General features: G+C 44.8%; 1 protein-coding gene across 26 annotated transcripts in view; it reads left to right on the top strand.

The window, feature by feature from the left end:
- CSGALNACT1 (chondroitin sulfate N-acetylgalactosaminyltransferase 1) overlaps positions 1-27449 on the top strand; it is a 327543-nt gene that overhangs the window by 229536 nt on the left and 70558 nt on the right. For 17 of the 26 annotated variants that reach the window (XM_077849411.1, XM_077849415.1, XM_077849413.1 and 14 more), the window contains 2 exons: positions 7800-7933; positions 9792-10717. In XM_077849411.1, the coding sequence (XP_077705537.1) occupies positions 10090-10717 (628 nt within the window). In that variant the 5' untranslated portion in view covers positions 7800-7933; positions 9792-10089. Of the gene's footprint in view, positions 1-132; positions 617-7799; positions 7934-9791; positions 10718-27449 lie in introns of those variants that run through there. The other 9 variants (XM_077849434.1, XM_077849416.1, XM_077849428.1 and 6 more) reach the window with 2 other exon arrangements.

The raw sequence follows: 27449 nt of genomic DNA on the forward strand, positions 1-27449 counted from the left end.
GCTTTGCTGATCCAGCCTTGTGAAGTTTCTAAAATAATTCTGCACAATCCGTGCTTTCTCCAGTCCCATTACATAATAACCACTTTCTAAAAGAAAGCCCCTCATTTGTGTGCCACTGTCTTCCTTGTAGGTGGGGAAGTAAGAGAACTGAAGGCTGGTAGGCCATTTATTTCACCTGCAGTTGTCTTCTTACCCCAGATTGCCAGTGGAGCATGAGATAACAGCTGAGAGTGGCCATGGGCACCCTTTCAGTGCAGGGGAGTCCAGCGGTTGCTTCTCCCTGCGTGTGATGGGCCGGAGCCTGGTGGCACCTGTGCCCTCCTCCCAGTAGGCAGGTAGCAGACCAGACTCCTGCATCGTGTGGTGCCGCCTGGGGCCCAGGGTCGGGGAGCAGGAGACTGGCTGACACCCGGGGGCAGGCAGCACACACGGTCAAGAGAAGACTGCAGATGGCAGACAGGGCAGGCTTTGGCCAGTGCCTGGGTCAGCGCCCCGTACACCCGAGCGGGGAGCCTTACCAAGGCAGAGCCCAAGATGCAGAGGGGAGACGATGCTATGTGTGTGCCCCCAGCTCTTCCCTTCAGGACCCAGGGCCATTTTGCATTTTGAGACACAGGTAGGTACCTACGGACTGCTTCTCTTCAGAGGCCCATTCCATCCCGGTTCTGGGGCTTTCTGTGCTGTGTGTGTTCTCAGCTTCCCACTCATTCTCCGTGGCCCTGCTGGTGGGCATTGCCTCCTCTCACTGCTTCTGTCTCATTCTGCACGTCTCATAGCTTGTCTGTGCCTGATGGAAGAAGGTGCCTATGGTGGTGTTCGGGGGGGTGGAGGCATGCTCACTGCATGGGAGAGTCACTAGCCTCCCCGAATCCCAGGTTCCTTGTCTCAGAGGAGGGATTGATGACTTGCCTGGGCTTTAGGTGAGACAGCAGATGATGCATGAAGCCTAGGGAGTCTCAAGGGGTGCTCAGTGGCACCCCTGCCATCCTAGGCTGTCTGAGCAGACATCAGCTCTCTGCCAGCACTTTTATCTTGCTCTGAGAGCTCTGTGCCTAGAAATGCTTTAAAGCCATTGGGTGATACATGGTAGAGGCATTTGGTAAACATTTTTTAAATATTTTATTTATGTACTTATTTATTTGAGAGAGAAAGCAAGTGAGCGAGGGGAGGAGCAGAAGAGGGAGGGAAGGAGTCTTAAGTAGGCTCCACCCTCAGTGTGGAGCTTCACACAGGGCTCGATACCGTGACCCGTGACCTGAGCCCAGTCCAAGGCTTGGGCATTTAACTGACTACACCACCCAGGTGCCCCAGTAAGCCTTATTTCTTGTCCTCCTCTTCCTCCTGTCTGTGTATACGGTGTGTGCATCATGTCATCAGGAAGGAAAGAACCAATTTCCCTCTCTGTGCTGCCCTCACTATAACTAAACGGGGATCCATCTCACCCCAGAACCAAGTGAGCCTTCATGGCAGAATGTGATGCGAGTCATGCTGCTGACCTCACCTTGGAGCTGGTGGGGACTTCTCAGCAGCCCTGCCTGGCACCTGTGCAGGGCCCTGTGCTTATCATTTAGGTGGAAGGTGCTTGGCTGTGAGCATTGCTCACTTTTAATCTGTGCCCTCCTTGTTAATTTCTCTGGAAGCTGTGCTGGGTGGCCTTGGGAATGTGGTTCCCCCAAGGGGTGCCCTTCTCTGAGTCTCTGCCAGTGCCAGAGCTGACTTTGGCCTCCACATGACACATGGTACGTGGCCACGGCATGGGCATCTCCTTTCACCATGCTTTGGAGGAAAAAAGTGAGAAATCAGTGTTTGGCAGGAAAGAATCCCATAGTGATGCCAGCCAGCATCTTAACCATCTGAGAGATGTTCTCTTTTTCTCCTTTCAAGGAAGAACATCTCTCAGTTGATTAAAAATTCTACTTGCTAGAGTGCTTTTTAGTTGAGCTGTCTTCAACCTGATATGTGGCTCTAAGTTCCTGGCATCTGCTTAGAAGCACTGGAGTGTTGCAGACATATTCTTTTCCAGCCCCAGCTGTGGGGCCAGGGCAAGGCCCACACTGGGCATAGCCAAACCGGCATTATTTCTAGGGATAGTATGAGTTTATGTAGCTGGTGAGGGATATGGAAATGCAAACCACAGCTAAATGGGGAGACAAAAATTTATATAGAGAGAAACGGTGCTTCATGCCACATCTGAGGGGCTGGACAAGCTCATAAATAGGAAGGTTCATTAAGAGTTCAGAAGCAAGAAAAATTGGACATGATGGGTGCAAAATGAGGAACAGGTCTCAGCAAGCAGTCCAGGATTATTAAGGGTGATGAGCAGGATAGCCCAGTGGGTAAGAGCAGAGTTTTAGCATCAAACCAAGCTGGATTTGAAAGTGGGTTTGGCCACTTGCCAGCTCTGCACCTTGGGCAAATTACTTCATTGCTATAAGCCTCAGTTTCCTTATCTTTCATGGGGGATCATTAAAGTTAGCTCATAAGATTGTTAGAAGGATTAAATGAGATAATGTTTATAAAGTGCTTGGTGTGATGTCTGGCCCAAAGTAAATGCTCAGTAAGTGGTTGTAATTACGAGCAATGAGGGGTGTTGGAAGCCTGGTTTCACAGGGTTCTCATCTTTGGGTGCAAGGCGGCTCCGGCAGCCACAGAGAGCCCTGTGGGAGTGAGCGGGAGACAGAGGCAAGGCAGGTCTGTCTGCAGGGTTTTGGCAGCTGACTCAGCCCTGCATCTATGCTGGAGACACCTTCCTGTTGGGGAAAGCTTCTTTCTTGGGCTTATTCTGAATCCCTTGAGTAATGCCTTCTTGTGCCAGGGCCCTTCTCTCCTCTCACCCTGTGGCTCCACAGCTGCCACCTGTGCCAGCAGACCCCTAGGACCCTTGAAAAACGGCTGGAGGTGGCAAGGTGGGGTGAGGATGGGGGCAGAAGAGTAAATCTGTGCATATTCAGGGAGCCTGTCTCTATCAACGCTTCTCTTTGAAGTTCTGCCAGCAAATTAAAAGCAAAATCAAAACGAGAGAATAGCAAAAAGAGTTCAGACCTGTTTGCTGACATTTTGGCATGTGCAGGCGTTCCTTCATTTTCTGACTAGCAGACCCCAATTGCTTTTACCACATTTCTTTTTTCCCGTGTCAAAGTAGGGAAAAAGGAATCAGAATGATTCTTTCAGGAGACCAGTGTGGAGTTGAGGAGATGGCAGGGTATTCTCAATGAAGACATTCTCCACTGATGGGTAATCAGCCCCACTCCTTTGGGACACTCTCTGCTGACCCCTGGGAAACATGCTGTCAGAGCCCGGCTCTAGGGAGGACCTCACAGAACAGACCCTCAAGGACCATTGTCAAGGCCGAGTCGAAGTCCTTTAGGAAGGGAGGGGCTGTGCTCCTGGCAGTGGCCTGGGCATGTGGCCTGGGCATGTGGCCTGGCAGCAGGTGTCAGTGGGGTCCAGACACAGGAAAGTCACTCTGAGGAGGGCCCAGCGAGGCAGGCACCATGGGCTATGAAATTCAATGTTGACTGGGGGTCATGAAAACAAGTGCAGTCAGGAGGTTAGTAACCCCCCGAAGCAAAGTCTCTAGGGGTGTCAGGAAGGTTCAGCAGGGTGAGAAAACAAAAATATGTTATATTTCATTATTCTAAGAGTACCTTTTTGTGAACACATAACAATACTGCCAAACTCATATGTGACTTACAAACAAGTAAATCGACATATTTCTATGTTGTCTTATATGTCAAAAGTTGCTTATCACCTGGAATGTGCTGTCATGTCTGATGGGTTTGGAGATGGCTGATCATGAGTGCCAAAGTCAGAGGAAGTAAGCAGCAAGACTGCTGGCATGATGGAAGTCGCAGCCTGCGTGGACCCCTCTCTGCGGGGACAGAGCCTCAGGCCCAGTCCAGGAGTCTGGTATCAGGGCTGGGCAAGGTCAGGGAGGGATGCCTCAGACTCATCATGGCCAGCTCGGCTGGCACTCTGGGTGTCTGGTTGTTGACTTCCCTTGGAAGCCCCATCCCCATCTGAGAATCTCAGATTTGGCTGTAGCGCCTCTTCATTCATTGTCAGGCAGCAATACTGATCTGCTTCCCCCCTGGCTTCCACTATTCATTTGCTCTCAAGAACATACCTGGGGATAAAGCATTTGGCACTAGAATAGATAGATGCTGACTAAATACTCGCAGGAAAAAGAAACCTGCGTTCCAGAAAGCTGTGTGACACCTGGGAAGCCCAGCTCTAATGCTTCCAAGTGGATGTGGTTTAGGGAGATTATGCGCTCTTAGGCTAATTTTCAGGCCATTTTAACTTCTTTGCAAGTACCTCAGCCCTAAACTAGTTGTGCATAACAGGCAGATGATTGGACTCAACAAAGCAGTTGTAGGACTTGGTTGTGTATACTCATTTCCTTTAAGAGAAGGCAGATGGAAAAAACTTAGGAAAGTCTGTAAATAGCATGTACTGGGAGCAGGCAGTGCGAGCTCTACGGTTTTTCAGCTCTTATAATGGCTTTTATCTATTCTCTGTTGAATTTTACAGAATGGTGCTCCACTTCTGCTGTATGTTATTGGTCATTCATATCAAATTCCCAGTACAAAATGGGAGGCAAGCACACAGCAGAATAAATCCAGAGGCAGGGGCAGCCGGGTGGCTTAGTCCCTTAAGTGTCTGCCTTCAGCTCAGGTCATGATCCCAGGGTCCCGGGATTGAGCCCCACATAGTGCTTCCTGCTTGATGGGCAGTTTACTTCTCCTTCTCCACTGCTAATGTCTCTCTCTCTCATGCTCTCTCTCTCTCTCTCTCAAATAAATGAATAAAATCTTAAAAAAACCCAACAACAACCCAGAGGGAGACCACGTTATGTGTCACATTGGAAGCTGGTTACCATACCCCGCATAGATGAGTTTGTCCAAGATTGAAAGAATTATAAATGAAGCCAGCCATGTGTTTGAGTAAAGTTTATGGTGTTACATACATTTATATTACATATACATTCTCGAGAGCATTTGGAAGCTCCTTGAACAAGAGTCCTTGCATGATGCCTTTTCCACACATGTCCAATGATGATATATTTATTCAAGAGATATAACCTCAGTTTATGTTCTATTAGTACAGCTAATCCTTTGACTGAGGTTAACTTGTGCTATTGCCATCAAAGAGCTGATTGTATGAGCCAGAGTGGAATAGACTCGTACAGCAGCCTTGGGGCTTTGGTCTACCACTTCCTGGCCCAGTAGACACTGCTTGTTTCTTTCCCCCATCAACCCTCTTGGCTGTCCCTGCACACAGGGTGGAGGTGTCTTATAAAATTTATTGCCACTCTTTGAATGGTTTCCTTTATCACTCACAATGCCTGTCATTGTAGCGTGCAGTACTGCCTGACCTGGTCTCCCCGTGAAGCCACTGTCCTTTCTGCTTGCTACTGACCCTGATGAAATGCCATCAGTGGGGCTTGTCCGGGAATCCTTGGTGATTTGAGCATCTTGTGGCCATTAATAGACACATCTTGGCAGGCTCTCTGTCATAGTAAACAGCTCCCATGACCAAAATGTTCAACAGGATCTGTTGAGTAAAGTGCATACACCCATCCTTCTACTTCTTAGAATAGGTACTTTGGTCCTAGTCCTAGAATTTCTGACTTCCACTGTCCCCATTTGGGGTGAACTTTGGACTCTGAACCAAACTTAGGCTCATCTGGGTTTTACCCTCTAAGATCTTCCACTCTAAGATGAAATAATGGGAGTCTGAGAAACCCATCCATCGCTGGACCCTTTGGCATAGGCCCACTGTGTGCTCAGCCTCTCTGCCTTAAATGTTCAGAAAGTGCTGTAGATTCCTTAAACAACCCCCTATCTAGATACCCCAGAGAAAAAGTTCTCAGGGTTATCCTGGCCCATGGATGATGGAGCACCAATCTGCACTGAGAATGCTTTTCCATTCTGAGGGTTTGGAGAATAAGCTTGCTTTTGGTGGGCTCAGACCTGCGTGGATACCAGAAAGCATTGTTCTTCAACATTATTTTGCCTTTAAAGTAGACTCTGAAGAAGTCTTTACTGTGTGGTTTGTTGCCCAGAAATTGCAAGAATGGCAGCAGAACCGTTGCACTTGGATATTCCCTTCATTCTAATCAATAAATCCAGTGTTTTAGACACGATGTGTCACAGAACCATCCTTGGGGGAATTGGCCAGGGACGGAAAGTATTGAGGAGAACAATTAGTAAGGATGGACATTTAAAACTTTCTGTTGCAAGAGGGGCCCCTGGCTGGTTCAGTTTGTAGAGCACATGATTCTTGATGCTAGGGATATGATTTCAAGCACCATGTTGGGTGTAGAGATTACTTACAAAAATAAGATCTTGAAAAAAGAGGAAATAAAAATTAAGTGGCAAGAAATCTGATGAGCACAAGGATTTTCTATAATTAAAAAATAGGAATATGCATCTCTCTTCTCCCAAAGGTTCTAAAATTGGTTATTGACAGGGCTCCAGCTTGTTCTCCACTCCTTCCCTGTTCCCAGCCACCCCCAAAGACTGAACTAGTCTAAAAACTGGGTGCCTTTTCTGAGTTCTTAAAATGCTAGCACTATGCGGCTGTGATCCCATAAAGCTGTATTTTCACTGTCACCTCTAACTTGTAGTAGTCCTTGGTAATTACATGATGCTTTCTGTCTGTACGCCTGTAAACACATGATAAAGGTTAACTCTTTATTCTCACCACACTGCTGTAGATATAGGAAGAGATTGCCCTGGGTTAAGTCTGGTTTACCTACAGGATTAACTCCACATGTGGTCTGGTTGCATCTCATTGAGGGGTTCTGTCCTGTATGTGGCAGAGCTGGTCAAGTAATGTGTCTTCTTAAGGACATCCTGTGCTGCCACGTGGAAACCCTAAAGTCTCCATAGAAGCAAGAAGCCGAAGGACCAGCCACCTGACTTTAGGAAGAGGATACCCCCAGCCTCTACAGTTCTGCCAGCTGTTCCTCTTTTGGTTGCAGATTAGATTGCTAGACTACTTAGAAAACATTTTGTCAGTTAAAGAATGTAAAACTTTGTTTCCAATGCATTATTATCTGTTCCTGACATTTAAAAGGGGAAATCTATCACTGCTTCTTTGGCAGTGATTTTTATGGCTTTTTGTTATTTCTTGTAGAGTCATTTCTTCCTAAGATCTGTTTTTTTCTCCTTTTACATCCTGAAGAATGGAACACCAAATAACTTTTAAATTTATACTAGTGAATTGAAAAGCTGGACTAGTGTGCTCACTTCGGCAGCACATATACTGAAAAGCTGGACTAGACTTTAAAGAGACTTACCCACAGAACAAAGTAATTACTGTACAGTTTTAAATTTCTTTAGCTATCCGTAGCTTTAACATATTGCTTCGTTAAGCAACATGATTTCAATTTATTATGCAAATGTAATAATTATTCCATTAAAAAATCTGTTAGAAAGATCGTATGCTTTGTTTCTGTGGCACAATAAGTAATGCTGAATGTTCCATTTTTGTTTTTTGATTTGCTTATTTTGTCTTTAATGACAACCCATTTAAAGTAAAAGTCTTTAAAATGCTAGAATAATGTGATAACACGTTTTCACTGGTAATTTAATACTTGGATATAATGAGTTCATCTGAGAGATTTCATTAAAAACAGCAAGGTGCCTGAATACCAAAGCTGAGATGTTTTTAATCACAGAATTATAGTAATTATACAAATCCCAAGATTTTCATCAGACAGAACAGGCTTCCAGGGCTAAACATGAAGTTTAAACTTAGCACTAATAACTGTATATTGTTCTAAATTATAGCAGAGAGACTCCTTGGGCCAAGGGGAATATTGGAATTGGATTTTTAAGGAAAATTGAGAAATAAACTATTTGGTAAGAGGCCCATCACCAGGGTAATGGAAGAGGAGCCCTCTCTGGTGCATAAGACATAGCAGGTGCGTATCAGATAAAGTCAGTGAGTCCCTTATTGTTTACTCTATTTTCAGCATTAGAGAGAATGCTAGAATGAACACCTCTCTCTTCTCCCAGAGTCCTGAAGTTGCCAATCGCCAAGAGTCTTTCTTCCAGTCAGTAAACAGGACAGACTTTCTGTAAATGACATGATTATTGATCCCAAATCTGGGGTTTTCTGGTTTGGATGGAGACTCTGTATAGAATTATTTGGTTATTGTGGGAATTACTTAAAATGTCAAATTTCTATTAAGTGGCCAGGATATAATACCCTCAAGGAGCTTGCTTTTAAGAGAAGTTATATAAAAAGATGCACCTAGGAAGATTTTATTTAAAAAATCTCCCTAAGAAAGACGTTTTATTTGATCTGTTTTCCAGCTCAGAAGGATCAGGGGAGACAAGGACAGGGAATCATGGAAGAAGAGAGAACATTGAAGAAGCATGGTCTGAGGTGTCCCTCAGGGGCAGAGGAGGGATGCAGGGTTCCTGGGGCGACAGCAGAGGGCAAGTGAGGTTGGCTTCTCACTTGTTACCAGGGGAGTTGGAGTTCAGGTGCAGAGCATGTATTTGAAAGGCTCTGGGGGATCCCTGGGTGGCGCAGCGGTTTAGCGCCTGCCTTTGGCCCAGGGCGCCATCTTGGAGATCCGGGATCGAATCCCACGTCGGGGTCCCGGTGCATGGAGCCTGCTTCTCCCTCTGCCTATGTCTCTGCCTCTCTCTCTCTCTCTGTGTGTGACTATCATAAATAAAAAAATAAAATAAAATCAAATAAATAAAATAAAATAAAATAAAATAAAATAAAATAAAATAATAAAATGAATGAAAGGCTCTGTGATCTGCCTGGGGATTCCTGATTATCAGTCAGGACACAGAATTCCTTCTGAAGGCTGGAGCAGAGACATGCCTGGGATTTGAGTCCTGACAAGTATTTCTGGTCTCTGTTCTCCCAACCCCATCCCTTTCTATGGTAAACTTATTATCATCCCCAGTATGCAAGCAGAATTAGAGAGTGAGCTGGAACAACCGTCCCTGGACTTAATATGTGATCTTAATCTTAATTAAGATTAAGATTAAGATCTTAATCTTAATATGTGATCATCCACATTTATTTGCATATTTGAAGCATCAGGTACTTCCCTATGTCTTCATCAGAAAGCTCAAAGACCATATTGAGTCTGCTTTCAGTCCTGGCCTGAGTGAGTGCACACAGGTAGCACGTGTAGGTCTCACCTTCTCCGTCCATCAGTGCTGGGCAGGCCTGGGCTGGAGAAATCCCTGCTTATGATTTCACTTCATTGAAGTTTTGCTTTTTCCCTCTTAACCATCAAAATAACATGTGCCATTGTGGAAAATGTATAAAATAGAGAAAAATGTAGAGAAGTAGGAGAATCACTGTTAACATGTCCACCCAGAGGGAATTCACATTTTGCTATATTTCCTTCTAATCTTTTTTTAAAGATTTTATTTATTCATGAGAGAGAGAGAGAGAGAGAGGCAGAGACACAGGCAGAGGGAGAAGGAGGCTCCATACAGGGAGCTCGATGCGGGACTCCATCCGGGACTCCAGGATCACGCCCTGGGTCGAAGGCAGATGCTCAACCACTGTACTACCTAGGTGTTCCACCTTATAATTTTTTAACTGCAACCTCTGTTTTTTATGTGCACTGCTCTGCACATGCATATTTGTGTTCTGATTTAGAAACATTTAACAGTAGTCAATCCCCTGTCTAATCATTTTCTGTAAACCTCATGGGACAGCTATTGAATATTGATCACCACGGTGAACATACAGACGCTGTTACTCTCTTGATTAAGTGTTCCTGCCATTTGGTCTCCCCCCAGGTCCCTTGTTGTGGTCAGCTGCGCATCTGGAAGGCGATGATGGGAATGAATGGGAAAGCTTGGAGTTTTCACTGCACTTGCTGCTGCCTGGAAGATCATCCTTTAGAAGTAGGCAAACTGCTCCACGTGGTGGTAGACTTCCAGGGACCAGACACACTGTAGAAAGAAATGAATGAAAGCAGCGTTGGGGGCCCTGAACACATGCTGCCTGTGGTCTAGTCCAGGGAAGCCCTCCCGAGGGGCCCTGGCATTCTGGAATGTCACCGGGTCTGGACGCATGGCCGATTCCTGAGTGACGATGGTTCGCCGGGGGCTGCTTGCGTGGATCTCACGGGTGGCGGTTTTGCTCGTGCTGCTCTGCTGTGCTGTGTCTGTCCTCTACATGTTGGCCTGCACCCCGCGAGGGGACGAGGAGCAGTGGGGGCTGCCCAGGGCCAATGGTCCCACGGGGAAGGAGGGCTATCAGGCCGCACTGCAGGAGTGGGAGGAGCAGCACCGCGACTACATCAGCAGCCTCAAGCGGCAGATCGCACAGCTCAAGGAGGAGCTGCAGGAGCGCAGCGAGCGGCTCCGGAGCGCCCAGCATCGCCCCAGCGACGCTGCCGGCCTGGGCTCCGAACCAGGGCCCCCAGAGAAGCCCCCGGCAGACCTGCTGGCCTTCCTGCGCTCCCAGGTGGACAAGGCCGAGGTGCACACGGGCGTCAAGCTGGCCACGGAGTATGCCGCAGTGCCCTTTGACAGTTTCACGCTGCAGAAGGTGTACCAGCTGGAGACGGGCCTGACACGCCACCCCGAGGAGAAACCTGTGAGGAAGGACAAGCGGGATGAGTTGGTGGAAGCCGTCGAGTCCGCCTTGGAGGCTCTGAACAGCCCCGTGGAGGGCAGCCCCAATCAGCGCCCTTTCTCGGCCACAGATTTCATAGAAGGTTGGCAAGTTCGTGAGTTGGGTGGAAGGTGGAAGAAAAGGCGGCTGGGGCCGGGTCCCCAGGCAGGTCGCAGCTGTGACAGGCTGGCAGCTGGCTGTGGGAGTGGCGGGTGGGAAGTGTTAGGTGAGTGACAGCGAAGGTACATCGCCTGGGTTTTTATTTCTTGGACATATCTGATCGACTTCCTTTCTCATGAAAAGCACATGGAGTGAGTGGACAGGCTCGTTGTTCCCTCGTAGAAGAAGGGAGACGTTTCTGCTTTCATTAAAAAAATAAAATAAAATAAAGCAAGATATAAACAAAACACATTGAAACTCAAATAGAGGATGAGGGGCACTTTTAATTTCTCTCTTCCCTGGACCGGCCTTGTTACCAGCCCATAAGCAGGACAGTAACTGCAAACACGTAGTCTGTAGCGCTTGACGTTTGCCAGATGCTGTTTTATACAAACTAATTCCCTTTTTCTGCTTAATGACCCTATTAGGAGGATGAGGAAATTGAGGTTCAGATTAATTGAATAAATTACCTAAGATTGCTCAGTTACCAAGTGATAGATCCAGGGTTTGAACCTGGGCAATCTGGTTCCCATAACCTCTAGGTTATATTGTACAAGACTCTCACAGCACTTGAAAACTAATGAGATGATGGGCACAGAAGAACAGGCTACTGTTAGTTTTTGTTTGTGTCTAATTTTGGAAGAAAGCAGCCTAAGTTTAGTTTCTTGGAAAATTCATTAGTGACTTCTTATTGGTGTTTCCCTTGTTATGGGGACAAAATCTACTAATAATTTGGGAGAAGAAATAACTTTAGAGGGCATCCAGCTCTTCCCCTTGTTTCTGGAGAGAATCAACTTTAAGTTCCCAGATGTGTAGCTGTGTCCATGTCACCCCACTCCCAACTTTGGTTATATCGCCACCCTCTTGTCAGGCAAGACTCCCTTTAGTTCATATCAGTCATATCACTGCTATTTACGCCTGTTCTCTTTGGACACGTCACCGTCTTATGATTTTTTTCACTTTTTATATGAACCGTAAATCCATGCAATTTTGATATAGAATTTTTTTACTATATGTAGAGCCAGGTAAAGAAAGCTTTTACAAGATCAAGCTACTGGTTGTTGGGATTTTTGTTCCTGTTGTTCATCATTTATATGAGGTATTAAAAATGCCTAGCACATTTGGCAGCTAGCAAGTATAAGCACATGGTTAGTACTGGGTCAGAGTTCAAAATATCATGATGTTGCGGCATCACATTTTATAGTGCCCTGGAGTTTATGAAACATTTCCACACACAGTATCTTACTAGCTGACACCCAGGGAGAGCCATTTAAAAAAAAAAAAAAACAATTGTTATTAGTTAAAAAACAATCCTGGTTGCCACTTGCCCAGGAACTGCCCACTCACGAAGCAGTTTCAAAAGAACTTGATTACAAATCAATGTCTGTAATTTGGGATGTTTGCCCTTGTGATTTTTCATCTGCATTCATATTTGAAACCTCTGTCTGCTTTTTGTGTGCAATATCTTCATACGCAAGGCCCATTGTTCTTAGCAGTGATGCAGGCCTCTCGTCCCAGAATTTCTTTGCTCAGAGATACAACTGCTTTCTGTCAGAGACGCTGTGATCCTAGATACTGAGTGTTGCTTTCATGTGTGGCACACAGTCTCTGTTTTAAGGCAGATCAACCCACACGTATCTTCCAGATTTGGTGAAAGTCTGGTCAGCTGCTTTCCTAGGATGACAACTGATGTGCTGAAGCTGGAACAAGTATGGGAATTCTTGGTGTTTAAAGGAACGATTATAAAAGCACATGGAATGCTTCAGGGTGATAATGGTTTTGCAAAGCTTCAAGCTGACTATGAGGCAGGTGGCATGGTGACACGAGCATGGGGAGCTGTGTGGCTTTGACCAAGACCCTTAAGCCCCATTGACACTTGGTTTCCTCCTCTTTCCTTAGAGACTGGACTTAACATCCTCCAAGGCACTACCCACCCCAGCCTTCTGCAAAATGCAGAGCACTGCTTCAACGTTTTTTCTTAACTTTGCCAGGCAACCATCCCTGAAGGGTCCTCTGCCACCCACTGTGCTGGGTGACCAGGACATGCCACCAACCCTTTGGGATTCTCCTCTACAAAAGGATTATCAGGCAGATTATCAGGTGTGGACTGATCGTGGCCACTTCCTAGGTGCCATGGAGCTTGCAGAGGGAGAGCACCAACCACATTGATGACTATCTGTTATTTGTATTAATGTAATTATTTTCTAGCTCTGAAACAGAGGGAACAGCATGTGCCTCCCTCTTCCCTTCCCTAGATGTGATGTTGGCATTGACTTTTGTGTTGGTTTCTTACATAAGAACATGACATTTTTTTTTTTTACAAGTATCTGGGAAAAGAAATTAAAGTAGAAAAGTGTGATCCAATTCTGTGCCTTAGGATGCCTACATATTTATCTCCTCAAGTGAACAGAAAATCTTTATGTTTGTGGTTCAGCTGCTCCTTCAGTCTGGGATGTACAGACTCCTTTCTAAATCTGAGCGGCATAACTTCTGGCTTTGACTTCATACTTTCAGTCGAACTCTTGGACAAAAATCTGACGTGGTTCTGTAAAACAGTTCAGCCTTCCAAGTTATTCTTTTACAATCCAAGTGGCTGAGAACATGAGTCTGTATGAGGCGTTTGTTTTGTCTGTCCCTGTGGGATTGCGCTCTGTTACCCCCACCAGCTTTTGTGGATTAGTGGTGACTCAAGTGGCTGAGACACTGACAGAGTTTGGGGGTGAGGTGGAGCCAAGCCAGTGATCCACAAGATAATGAAGGTTTTGAGAGCAGCATGGATTTAAAGCGAGGGGCACAGAAATCACTATAAAACCTTAGTAGCTCTTGTACAGTAAATCCCGACCTCCCGTGCTCCACAACCTGCAACTCGTGCTTCCTGGGAAAGAAAGCTAAGGCAAGGAGTGAAGCTAGAGTGTTTGACTTCCGTTGTTTGTGTCTCACTGTAACCTCTAAGGGATACCCTGTGACCACTTGGGTGAGTCAAGTCCATTTCCAGGTCCTGGGCACTTAGAGAGCAGGTACTCAGTGAGGAGAGGAAGTGGGCTCTTTCCTCCGTGTGCATTTCAGCCGTAGGCCTCTCTGTCAGCGACTTTGGGACTTGGGGTAGGAGAGGGAAGGCAGGCATGCAGATGCATTTCTGGCCATCTTGGGAGAGCACCTGAGGATCTTGGTGCAGAAATAGGGGAGAACTGGGGGGGGATGGGCGGGAGAGTCTGCACAGTGGGACGGGTCTGACCTGTTTGGGATGCGGGGAGATGTGCTGGCAAGAGGGATGGCAGAAAGACTTCAGGTCCTGGGGTGGGCCTCAGTTCTCAGCCAGCATCTCCAGCATATCCAGGGAGTGAGGCCGTTAGAAGTCAGGCCAGCCCTTCTGACTGGCTCTCACCTCACCACGCCCCACCTGGGGCTCACTTCTGAGTTCTGAGTAGGCCTGGTGGGAGAGGAAGTGGCCCATCCTTGGGTTCTGCTGGAAACAGGAGTCCAGCCCCTGTCAGGGCAGGTGCCAGAGCCCCAAGCTACAGTAAATGCTCTGCTGTTGTAGAATAGTTGGAAATTCTTAATAATTTCAACACAGGGGGCCTTTGGTTCTCATTTTGTCAGAGCCCTGCACACTGGGTAGCAAGTCCCACCTCCAAGGCTGAGAAGACAGGAGGGAGGCGTAAAGGGGAGACAGAATTAGGGGCAAGCTGTGCAGCTGGCCTTTGCTAGAGGTCAGCTCCATGGACCCTCACTGTGCAGAGACACATGGAACCGTGTTTTCTGTCACAGAACTGCAGGAACTGCGAAGTATGACTCTGTGCGGTCTTGTCATTGTGCTCATGCCAGGCAGCTTTGTTCCCAGGGGAGTTTTTCAGAAGTTGGGGTTGTCACTGCTCTCCTGCCTTGTGTTTCCTGTTAAGAGGCAACGAGAGCACTTGTGAAAATGGGGAGATGTCCAGGATGGGCAAATGTGGCTTTAGGGGGACCAGGGAACAAAGGCTTAGCAGAGAGAGGGCCTGAGCTGGGGCCTCATGTGAAGGAAGGATGTGAGCCTAGGCGGGGAGTGGGGGGCGTTGAGGGGAACACAGCCCAGGAGCACCTTCCTGGGACATGTGGCCAGGGCTGCTGCTCACACTTCACCCGCTCAGCCCCTTTAGGAAGGAGGCGGGGTCTGCAGAAAGGATTGTAGCTTTTTAGCCAGACCCCTGGTTTATCCCATGGGGGCATGGTGGGGCCTCACAGCAGGGGAACCTACATTCATGCATAGGATGCCTGCTGTTGGGGCGGAATGTCCTCAGCGTTTGGGGTCCGGAGAAGGAGAGTAACGGTGGGTCTCAGGCTTGAGGGACCTGGTTATGTACATGGGGAGGCCCAGCACTGAGGGGTCGAGGGGTCAGTAGGGGGTACTCTTCGGGATTGGTGCTGAGCGCAGGCTAGACGTTCAGGGGAGATGCCAGCGGAGGCTGGATGGGAGCCCATCCCTAAAGCCGACAAGGGATTCCCTGAAAGGGAAGAGGAGACCAGGGGAGGAGTACCAGAAAGCAAGCAGGCTCCAGAATAGGATTGGTGTCTAGGGTTAGTATGGAGACCAGCGTGGTCAGCATGCAGGACCCGAGGGTCACCAGGGGCGGGGTTCATGAGAGCCCTGAGCTGTGAGCATAGGGGTTTAGCACAACTGGGATCATCTGGATCTGGAGTTGGGAGGTCTGACCTTCCCAGGAGGCAGTGAGGCCAGCTCTTGGGCCCCAAGTATCCCTCCTTGTCCTGCTTGCAGTGGTCCTCAAGTGCTTAGGCAGTTCAGCATCTTGGAGGTCCCTGTGGTCAGGGGTGGGGTCTATCCCACTGCTCTTATGTCTGTGCACTGGGTACTACTTCCAACGGTTCCCACACATCAGTTTACTTAATCCCCTCTTCCACCAGACAGGTAGACCTGCTCACGATCTCTGTCCCACATCAAGGTCCCTCCTCTGGTGGGTGTTGGGGCCAAGAATCCAGACGTCTCGACCTTGGTACCTCAGCACACCGTGTCTCCCCTCTGGTGGCCTCTGACCCAATGCACATGCTCCTCTGGCCCTGGGATGAGATGGGGAATCTTTTATTTATTTATTTTTTTAAAGATTTTATTTATTTATTCATGATAGTCACAGAGAGAGAGAGAGAGAGGCAGCGACACAGGCAGAGGGAGAAGCAGGCTCCATGCACCGGGAGCCCGATGTGGGATTCGATCCCGGGTCTCCAGGATCGCGCCCTGGGCCAAAGGCAGGTGCCAAACCGCTGCACCACCCAGGGATCCCGAGATGGGGAATCTTTTAAAGACACATCCAAGGTGGTCAGACAACCTTGGGGGCCCTCCACCTAGTGAGTAGTACAAGACTGGGGAGAAGTTCTAATAGGAAGAGAAGGGGAAACATGAGTTCCTGGGGCGACCAACAGACACAGGACCAAGCGTGCACCCAGCTGAGGGCAGACTGACAGCGTCTAGGAGCCATTAGCACAAACAGAGGTATTTAAACTGCCCAGATGTGCGAGTCTTCTCAGAACCACTACAGCTTTGTGGGAGGGGGTTGAAAAGAGGAGTGAATACTGACTTCAGAACAGCTCCTTGAAAACTGCTGAGGAGCCATTTGGCGCGTGTATCTGTTGTGTGAAAGAGAGGGATTACTTTTCGTTTGAAAATGTATTTATTTGAGAGAGAGAGTGCATGGAGGGTGAGAGAACCCCAGCAGGCTCCCAGGCCCCCAACATCCTGACCTGGGCTGACGTCAGAGTCGGACACCTCACTGACCCAGGCACCCAGGCGCCAATTACTTTTTGATCCTAGTCTCCCAGACACACTACCTTCCTTGGGTGCTCCTGACAGATGCCACGGCCATCCCCCCTGCTGTTCTCCACTGCCCTTCCTGCCACTCCCTCCAGCCCCATCCCCATTCCTCAGGCCTGCTCTGCCTGCCCTGCCCGTCCCACCCCATCCCTGTCCTTGGGCCTGGCCTGCCCATCCTGATACCCTGTCCTCGGGCCTGCCCTGCCCGTCCCACCTTGTCCCTATCCTGGGGCCTGCCCTACCCCAATACTCCCTCCCCAAGAGCCCTCCTTAACCAGGGAAACCTGGGCTCCCAGCCTCTCTACCCCGTGTCCTCCGATCTGTAAGATGTTCTCTGAAATCTGTTCTCACTCTTTCCAAAGTGGTGGACTGTGTGGTGCTTTCTCCACCTGGTTTTAGAGCTCTCCCCTAGACTTGGCCCAACTTTAGGGACGACTTCTAGTGACAGTTGCAGCCTGCACAGCAGTCTTTACTATTAGGGAGCCAGTGGCAGGAGCCTAAACGTCCCACTGCACCAGGGTCCACCTGCCTGCGGGATGGGGAGCCAGGTCCCTGACCCTTCCCACCCCTGGGGTGCAGTGTACTCCTGGACGACCCAAGTCACACCCTGCTCAGCTCGCAGCTCCAGTCTGGTTGTGGACAAGGCACAATTAGTATGTAGCAAAGAAATTGCTCTACACCTTTGGGAATAAAAGCATGTTTATAATCCAAGGTCAGCATGATACTCACTTTACAAATCTGCCCTGCTCTTAAAGTTCCATTGTAAATTAGATGTTTGGATTAGAGGATATTTTCCATAGAAGTAATACTGTAAAATAGTACTTGGGTTCCTTGGATAGACCAGAAATCTGATTTAAACTCCAAATTCAAACAAACTGGTGCTGGCCAGAGAGGAGGCTGGAGGTGTGGCAAAAAAGGGGAAGGGGAATGGCAGGTGTACAGGCTTCAATTTGGAATGAATGGGTCACAAGGGTGGAAGGTGCAGTAGAGGGAATACAGTCAAGGGTATTTAGTAGCATTGTATGGTGACCAGTGGTGGCTACACTTGTGAGCATAGCATGATTGTGTGGACTTGTTGAATCTCTCTTGTATGCCTGGAACTAAAGTGACATTGTGTGTCTGTTATACTTCAATTAAGAAAGGGAAGTCATGTTCCCAGATTTTTTAAATAAATAAGTAAAAGCAGAATAAAAGCCAACTAAACTCCAAACTCAAGAACACAAATGCTAGAGATGAGAGTGAAGTGAGTGTGGAGAGTACTTGAGAAAGTTATTTTCATCTTCGGTTCTACACATTACCACCAGTACCTTCTAAATGTAGTTCCTAATAGTAAAGCCATTTCCAAGACCTTATTTTGAAATATTTTACAGTTAATAAAGAGTTGCAGGAATGGCACAGAGTTCCTGTATATCCTTTACCTTGGTTCCCTGATGTCAATGTTTTATGTGACCATGGTGCCATGATCAAAACGAGGATGATGACACTGGTACAGAGCTATCAGCTAAATTATTTCTAGGTTTTGTTTTGTTTTTAGTATTTCTCCTCTGCGGGGGGGTCTCTGAGCTTCTTCCATCTGTGGTTTGGTGTCTGTCATTCATTTTGGGGAATTCTGAGCTGCTGTTTCTTCAATTATTCCTTTGCTGCATTCCTGCTCTCTTCTTCTGGAATTTCAGTTATGTGTATGGCAGGCTGCTTGACATTGTCTCCTGGCTCCTGATGCTCTATTTCTTTGTTTGTTTGCACATTTTTACTCTTTGTATTTCAGTTGGGTAACTTTAGTGCCCCACCTCCAGTTAACTGATCTGTCCCTCAGCAGAAAGAGGGTTACTCCTGAGCCCATCCAGGGCATTCTTTATCTCTGTTACTATATTTTTTAATTTCTACATTTCCATTTGATTCTTCCATTTCCCTGCTGAAATTCCCTGATTGCACATGCTGTCCACTTTTCCCACTGGAGCCTTTGACATATTGATCAGAGCTATTTTAAATTCCTTGTCAGATGATTCCAGCATCTGTGTCATAGCTGATTCTGGTTCTGATGCTCATTTTGTGTCTTGGATTTTTTCCTGCCTCGTAATTTTTGTTGAAAGCCAGACATTTTATGTACCTAGTAGAGACTGATCAACGCTCCAGGGTGTTTGTCCCTGGAGATGGCACACTTCTCCTTCTCCTGGGCCTTTAGTGTGTGTGTGTGTATGTAGGGGGGACGGAGTCCATCTAGTCAGCAGTGGGGCTGGGTTTGAGATTTGTTGTTGCTGTGGTTACCCTCAGCACCATAGCCTTCAGATTCCTGTCATGATGCCTTGTGCTTGGGGCAGAGGTGGTTTTGCCTGAGCATCCTCTGCTCAGCCCTGCAATTTAGGTCTTCCCTTCGCATCTCAGAGAAGGTCTTCTGGTGCTTCTCCCCTGTCCCATCCCAGCAGTTCTGTTACTTGTTAATTCAGGCATGTTGACTTAGCCCTGTAGGACTGTGGGGCAGTCGCTGGTGTTCTGACTAAATCGAGATCCTACACAGGCACCATGTTGCTAGGTCTCGGGATGTTCTCCTGATCCACCTCCGGGAATAAGGCTTTTTTGACTTCTCCCTTCTGCTAGCTGCAGTGAGTTCCACAGCTCCCTGATGGCGAGAATGTTGATTGCCCTTTCACCACCAATAAACTTTTTGTTCCATGAAGAGGAGGCAGGAGAGAATGGGACAGGAGGAATTTCTTGTCTCTTCCCATATGGCTACTGCCCTCTCTCCTGGCCTGAACCACATATATGTTTTCTGTCTTTTGTTTTTCTTTTTTAAAATTGATGTATAACTGGCGTGCAATATCCTATTAGTTTCAGGTGCACATACATTACAAAATGATCCCCATCTGTCACCATACAAATTATCACAGTATTATTGACCAGTTTCCCTCTGCTGTGTTAACACATGGAAGTTAACACATCCCCATGATTTATTTTATAACAGGAAGTTTAGGGACACCTGGGTGGCTCAGCAGTTTAGCGCCTGCCTTCAGCCCAGGGCGTGATCCTGCATCCCAGAATCGAGTCCCGCATCGGGCTCCCTGCATGGAACCTGCTTCTCCCTCTGCCTGTGGTCTGCCTCTCTCTCTCTCTCTCTCTGTGTGTGTGTATGTGTGTCTTTCATGAATAAATAAATAAAATCTTAAAGGGAAGTTTATATCTCTTAATCCCCTTCATCTGTTTTACCCCTCTCTCCACTCTGGGAGCCAACAGTTGTTTCCTATGTCTATGAATATTTGTTTTGTTTTGTTTGTTTTATTTTTTAGATTCCACATATAAGTGAAATTACATGGTATTTATCTTTCTTTCTCTGTCTGACATTTCATTTAACATAATACCCTCTTGGTCCATCCATGTTGTCAAGAATAGTAAGATTTCTTTTTTCTTATGGATCTGTATATTTGTATGCCACAATTTCTTTATCCATTCATCTATTGATAGACACTTAGGTATTTTCCATATCTCGTAAATAATGCTGCTGACATTATTTACATGGGGGTGTAGACAGCTCTTTGGTGGTTTTATTTTCTTCTGAAGTAGAATTGCTAGATTGTATGGTAGTTCTGCTTTTAATTTTTTGAGGAGTCTCCATACTGTTTTCCATAGTGGCTGTACCCATTTATGTTCCTGCCAGCAGAGTACAAGGGTTCGCTTTTTTTCCTCATCCTTGCTAACACTTGTTATTTTTGTCTTTTTGGTAATCGCTAGTCTGACAGATGTGGGGCGATATCTCGTTGTTTTGATTTTCATTTCCCTGATGATGAGTGCTACTGAAAATCTTTTCATGTGCTTCTTGGCCACCTGTATGTCTCCTTTGGAAAAATATCCATCAGGTTCTCTGCCTATTGTTTAATCTTTTTTGTTTTTTGATATTAAGTTGTGTAAGTTCTTTATATATTTTGGATATTACTTCTTATTGGACATATGATTTGCAAATATCCTCTCCCATATAGTAGGTTGCCTTTTCATTTTGTTGATGTTTTTCTTCACTGTGAAAAACCTTTTTAGTTTGATATCTCATTTGTTTTTTATTTATTTTTTAAACTCAATTAGCCAACATATGGTACATCATCAGTTTCAGATGTAGTGTTCAGTAATTCATCAGTTGCATATAACACACGGCGCTCATTACATCATGTTTGTTTATTTTAGCTTTTGTTGTCCTTACCTGAGAATACTGGTATTGTTTAAGACTAATGTCAGAGGGTTTACTGCCTGTGTTTTCTTCTAGGAGTTTCATGGTTTCAGGTTTTACATTCAAGTCTTTAATCTGTTTTGAATTTATTTTTGTACAAGGTGTAAGATAATGGTCTAGTTTCATTCTTTTGCACATAGATGTTCAGTTTTCCCAACACCATTTATCTTTTACACATTGTATGTTCTTGCCTCCTTTATCATCGATTAATTAACCATATATGTGTGGGTTTATTTATTTATTTATTTATTTATTTATTTATTTATTTATGTGTGGGTTTATTACTGGGTTCTCTATTCTGTTCCATTGATCTATGTGTCTGTTTTTGTGCCAGTACCACACTGTTTTGATTACCATAGATTTGTATTATGGTTTATAAGCAGGAAGTGTGACACTTTCAGCTTTTGTTCTTCTTTCTCAAGATCGCTTTGGCTATTATTTGGGGTTTTTCATGATTCCATACAAATACTAGGATTATTTGTTCTGGTTCTGTGAAAAATGTCAGTGATTTATTGATGGAGATTGCATTGAATCTGTGGACTTCTATAGGTGGTATGGACATCTTAATATTAATTAATTCTTCCAATCTATGAACATGAACTATATTTCCATTTATTTGTGTCATCTTTAATATCTTTCATCAATATCTTATAGTTTTCAGAATACAAGTTTTTCACCTCCTTGGCTAAATTGGTTAAATATTTTATTCTTTTTGATGCCATTGTAAATGAGATTGTCTTCTGAATTTCTCTTTCTGATAACTCCTTATTAATGTATAGAAAGAAATGTAACTGGTTTATGTAAGTTTTGTAACCTGCAAATTTACTGAATTAATTTATTAGTTCTAATAGTTTTTTGGTGGAGTCCTTATGATTTTCTATATAAAGAGTCATGTCATCTGCAATAGTGACAATTTTATTTCTTCCTTTCCAGTTTGAATGCATTTTGTTTATTTTTATTTCTTTTTTCTTCCTTTCTGTTTTTTTTTCTTTTGCCTTTTATTTATTTTTCTTGCCTAACTGGTGTGGCTAGGACTACCAATATGATATTGAAAAGTGGCGAGAGTGGGTTTCCTTGTCTTATTCCTGGTCTTAGAGGAAAAGCTTTCCATGTTTTACCATTGAGTATGATGTTAGTTCTGGATTTGACATATATGGTCTTTATTATGTTGAGGTATGTTTCTTTTATACCCATTTTGTTGAGAGTTAGTTTTCATTAAGTGGCTGTTGAATTATGTTACATGCTTTTTCTGCATCTGTTGAGATGATCATATGACTTTTATTCTTCATTTTCTCAATGTAGTATATCATGTTGATTGATTTGCAGATATTGAATCTTCCATGAACTAAATCCCATTTGATCATGGTGTATGATCCTTTTCATGTATTATTGAATTTATTGAATTTACTCATTTTTTGTTGAAGATTTTTGCATTTATGTTCCTCAGGGATAATGGCTTTCTTTTCTTTTTCTTTTTTTATGATCTTGTCTGGTTTTAGAATCAGAGTATTGCTGGCTTCACAAAATGAGTTTGGAAGCATTCCTTCTTTATCAGTTTTTTGGAATTATTTGAGAAGGGGATAAGTACTAATTCTTTAAATGTTTGGTGGAATTCATTTGTGAAGCCACTGGTCCTGGATTCCATTTTTAAATTACTGATTCAGTTTTGTTACTTGTAATGTGTCTGTTCAGATTTTCTATTTCTTTGTGATTCAGTCTTGAAAGGTTATGTGCTTCTAGGAATTTGTCTGTTTTTTTCTAGGTTTTTCAATTTGTTGGCATATTTCAATTTGCTGGTAGTAGTCTCTCATGATCCTTTGTATTTCTGTGCTGTCAGTGGTGACCTCCTCTTTCATTTCTGGTTTTCCTTATTTGGGCCCTGTATGTTTTTGTCTTGATGAGTCTGGCTAGATGTTTATTAAATTTATCATTACTAATAATCAGCTTTTAGTTTATTGATCTTTTCTATTGCTTTTTGGCCTGTATATCACTTTTTTCCACTCTGATACTTATTATATTCTTACTTGTACTGACTTTGGACTTTGTTTATTCTTCATATGAACACTTTAAGGCTCTTTCTGATTTTTTTAAAATAATAAATTTATTTTTTATTGGTGTTCAATTTGCCAACATACAGAATAACACCCAGTGCTCATCCCGTCAAGTGCCCCCCCTCAGTGCCCGTCACCCATTCACCCCCACCCCCTGCTCTTCTCCCCTTCCACCACCCCTAGTTCGTTTCCCAGAGTTAGGAGTCTCTATGTTCTGTCTCCCTTTCTGATATTTCCTACCCATTTCTTCTCCCTTCCCTTCTATTCCCTTTCACTATTATTTATATTGCCCAAATGAATGAGAACATATAATGTTTGTCCTTCTCCAATTGACTCATTTCACTCAGCATAATACCCTCCAGTTCCATCCACATTGAAGCAAATGGTGGGTATTTGTCATTTCTAATGGCTGAGTAATATTCCATTGTATACATAAACCACATCTTCTTTATCCATTCATCTTTCGATGGACACCGAGGCTCCTTCCACAGTTTGGCTATTGTGGACATGACTGCTATAAACATCAGGGTGCAGGTGTCCCGGTGTTTCATTGCATCTGAATCTTTGGGGTAAATCCCCAACAGTGCAATTGCTGGGTCGTAGGGCAGGTCTATTTTTAACTCTTTGAGGAACCTCCACACAGTTTTCCAGAGTGGCTGCACCATTTCACATTCCCACCAACAGTGTAAGAGGGTTCCCTTTTCTCCGCATCCTCTCCAACATTTGTGGTTTCCTGTCTTGTTAATGTTCCCCATTCTCACTGGTGTGAGGTGGTATCTCATTGTGGTTTTAATTTGTATTTCCCTGATGGCAAGTGATTTTTCTTTAAGTATTCAATGAAGTTTCTAGAGAAAGAGCCTGCAAGAGAGTACAGAGTTCTCTACTTTTTTGAATCCCAGGGGGTTCCCTTTTTTGCCAGCTTCCTCTTAGTCTCCATCATTTTGTTAACTACTTCTTACCAGTGTGTCCAGCTGCATCTACGCCAATAAATGAGTGCTCAGGTCTCTTCCCTGTCTATGGGCTACTGTCCATCCTTAGATTTTAGGCTGCTGTTTGTTCTGTGAACTTTGCTCTCCACTAAGTCAAAACAGTGTTGCATTTGAAATCAGTCAGCCCCGTTTTCCCTGTAAGTGATGCTCCTTCAAGCTCATTATATTCTGAAATGGAAGCAGAAGTGTGAAGCCACGTCTTAAAATAATAATTTAAAACCTATGATTATTTTTTCTACTTCTGTTTCTCTACTAATCAATAATCTTTTCTCAAATCTAGTTTCAACCAACATACACAATCCAACAGTTTAAAAGAACTTAGTTATATTGATTTTACTGAGAGAGGATGTTGTCATGTTGAAAATCTGGAAGTCCATTATTAGAATATTTACTTTGAGTAAAAACCTCAAATTCCATGATCTCTTTTCTGTGACCAACAATCAAAGGAATGGCATTGTTAGTTAAAAACCGAGCTTGTACCATAACTCTATTCTTTATTTGAATCTTAATGTTTAAGGGTTGAACACTTGGATTTTTTCCTTAAATATTATATTATCATAAGTAAAATTATTCTTATTGTGATAATTTATAATTTACAAATACACTTTCCCAAACTGGTGGCATTGAGCCATCCCTGTCTTCCCCATTGCCAGAATTTGGGGTTATTATTTTCCGTCTATGTCTTCCTTTCCCTTCCTAGAATTTCTGTTATAGTCCTCTACCAACTGGATTGGGAGAATGAAAAGGGTGGCAAAGGGAAGGGAATAGGTAATATCTTATTCCCACCTCAAATATACACACCTTTTCCTGCTTTTCCCCTCCCCCTGCAGGCCTGGTGACACATTGGTGGCTCAGGTATTGACACCACCTGCCCCATCTCTTTATCACCATCCCACACAAACCCTTATTAGGAAATAAGCGAAGAGGTGCCTAGGTGGCTCAGTCAGTTGATCATCTGCCTTCTGCTGGGGTCATGGTCCCGGAGTCCTGAGATCCAGTGCCTCATCAGGCTCCCTGCTCAGTGGAGAGTCTGCTTCTCCCTCCCCTTTGTCCTTCCCCCACAGCTCATGCTTGCTGTCTCTCTCTCTCTCTCTCTCATGCTCTCGATCTCTCTCAAATAAATGAAATCTTTAAAAAATGATAAAAAAAAAGAAAGCCAAGACTTTAAGACCCCAGGAAACTATGCATTACCTCTGAATCCTGTCCTGATCCTTCTCTGGAGGCATAATCCCAGGCATTTACCTCTGCTTCCATCTTCCCTGCACCTGTCCTCCTTATCTGGAGCTTGTGCCCCGACCCACCATCACCAGTGACTTAGATTTCCCTCATCTCCAGTTCCCCACCTGTCCTATTCAAAATGTTGTTCCAACTTTGAGGTTATAAATGTGAATGGATTTCACAGTTGTGTGCTTGGGTTGATTTATATATAGCACGGTATATACTCTACCACAGGCACATAATGGGTTAAAGAGGTTTTTTGGGCTGGTGTGAGAACTTCACCACAGCAGATCATATTGTTTCTGTGCCTTGTGAGTGGATTATAAGTACACTTTTGAACATGACCTATTAATAAATAGAGGACTACTCCCATATTACCTTTGCACTGTGAGTGTTGCTGTCAGGACAGCCAGTGTTTTTCCTGCACTGCAAGTCAGACTCAATCTGATTCAGCCAGGAAAGGGAGCAGATGGATGGCAGTGAGGAGACTATTTTGACTGTAAGCAAGAGATGGGGTCTGTGAAGTGTCTTCTCCATCTGTTTCCATTGAGGTTGCTGATGAAAAGTCAGTATCTGCAGAGAGATACGGGCTTGTTCTTCTTTGGAGTGAAAGGTCTGATGAGCCTCCTGCCTAGATGACTTTCACTCTAGGACGTGCAGGAGCTGAGGTGGGAGAGGGAAAACCAAGCCAAATGGCTCTATCCTGGAAATACTCGCCCAAGTCCTACCTGGCCCTCTTTTTGCCCTCAGCCTCCTGTTTGTGCTGAAGACCCAGATCCAGGGAAGGAATAGACCTTTCCCACCTTGGAGGATTCCATTGGGGTTATCAGTTGGTATGGAAAATGTAGTTCTGAGAGATGACTTCATCTGAAGGTTTTTTTGTAGGGACGATTCTGACAGTAGAAAACAGAGCCAAGAGGAAATTAAGTTGCAAGAGGAGGCAATTAGGTTAAGCGCTACTTAAAACTTGATAGCTTGTTAAATGGGAACAGATGGGTAATGGGACACAGTGGATTTATGCTTGAAGGTTTTTAAAGACTTGGCTAATCAATGGTCTTTTCCTTCACTGGATATGCACTATGCACCAGACATAGCGCTGTGGATAGACACAGTGATACACATAGTCCGTGCCCCCTCCAAAGCCCCAGGGCCCGGTGTGAGGGACACCCATGTACACAGGTGATGACAGCAGAGTCACACTTTAAATAAGTGATACAGAGGAGAGGAATTAGCCATAGGTGGACATGGTCAGAAGGCATCAAGGGGAAGGCTACCCTTAAGCAGGGTTTTGAAAAATGAATAAGAATTGGTTCAGGCCAGGGTGTGTATGTGCTATAGGGAGGAAAGAATTTTAGGCAGCACAAGTGATGTGGGAAAAACTTGAAAGTAGTAAAGCTTGGTGGATTCAGGGAATGAGATAATGCTGGAGGGTTAAGTAGAAGCATGATGGGTCTGGGTGGTAAGAGAAGTCGTGGCAAGGAGACAACCCTGAAGAATTAGCCACAGTTATCAAGGCTTCTACACACTGAGGGTTTATAGTTTACCCTACAAGCCATATGGCATGTTGACTTTTAAATTGTGTGTACATTTGTTTTCTGGCTGGGATAGCAGGATGGAGCATGTATTTGAGTGGGTGAAGAATGGAGGCAGGTTTGAAAAATAGTTCGGTCGTTTGGTATGTTAAACATAGAGTTACTATGAACGCAGCAATTCTACTCCCAGTCACAGGCCCAAGAGAAATGAGAACTTACATTCATATAAAAGGTTGTACATGAATGTTTATAGTAGCCAAATGGTAGAAACAACCCAGATGTCCATCAGTGGATGGATTGATAAACAAAATGTGACAATCCATAACAACAGAAAATTATTCTCCGTAGAATGAAATGAAGTCCCAATACATGCTACAACAGCGATGTTCCTTGAAAACATGTTAAGTGAAATAATCCAGATGCAGAAGAATCCAGATGCAAAATTATATTGTATAATTCTATTTATGTGAAATGTCCAGAGCAGGTAAATCTGTAGAGACAGAAAGTAGATTATTGGTTGCCTAGGACTCTGAGTGGGTGGGGATGAGAAGTTGCTGCTAAGAGGTACAGGATTTCTTTTTTAGGGAGATGAAATGGTCTAAGATTAGATTGTGGTGGTGGTTGTACGACTCTGTGAATGGTGAATTGTTTGACCTGTGAACTATATTTCAGTAAAGCCACTTATAAGTAAATAAAAATAAATATAATACTTTCTGTGTGCTCAAAAAAAAAATGAAAGCTGGTTGACTAATGAGGAGGCTCTAAAATTAACTAAGGGGACAGGGTTCTTGGACTGAGGCTGCTGCAGAGTGATCAGAGGGTGTGAGCAGTGTTCAGTGTGTCCAGGAGAAGGCAGTTCTTTAGGCCTCATTGTAC

Source organism: Canis aureus, chromosome 15 (assembly GCF_053574225.1).
Source record: "Canis aureus isolate CA01 chromosome 15, VMU_Caureus_v.1.0, whole genome shotgun sequence".
NCBI classification, from domain to species: Eukaryota; Metazoa; Chordata; class Mammalia; order Carnivora; family Canidae; genus Canis; species Canis aureus.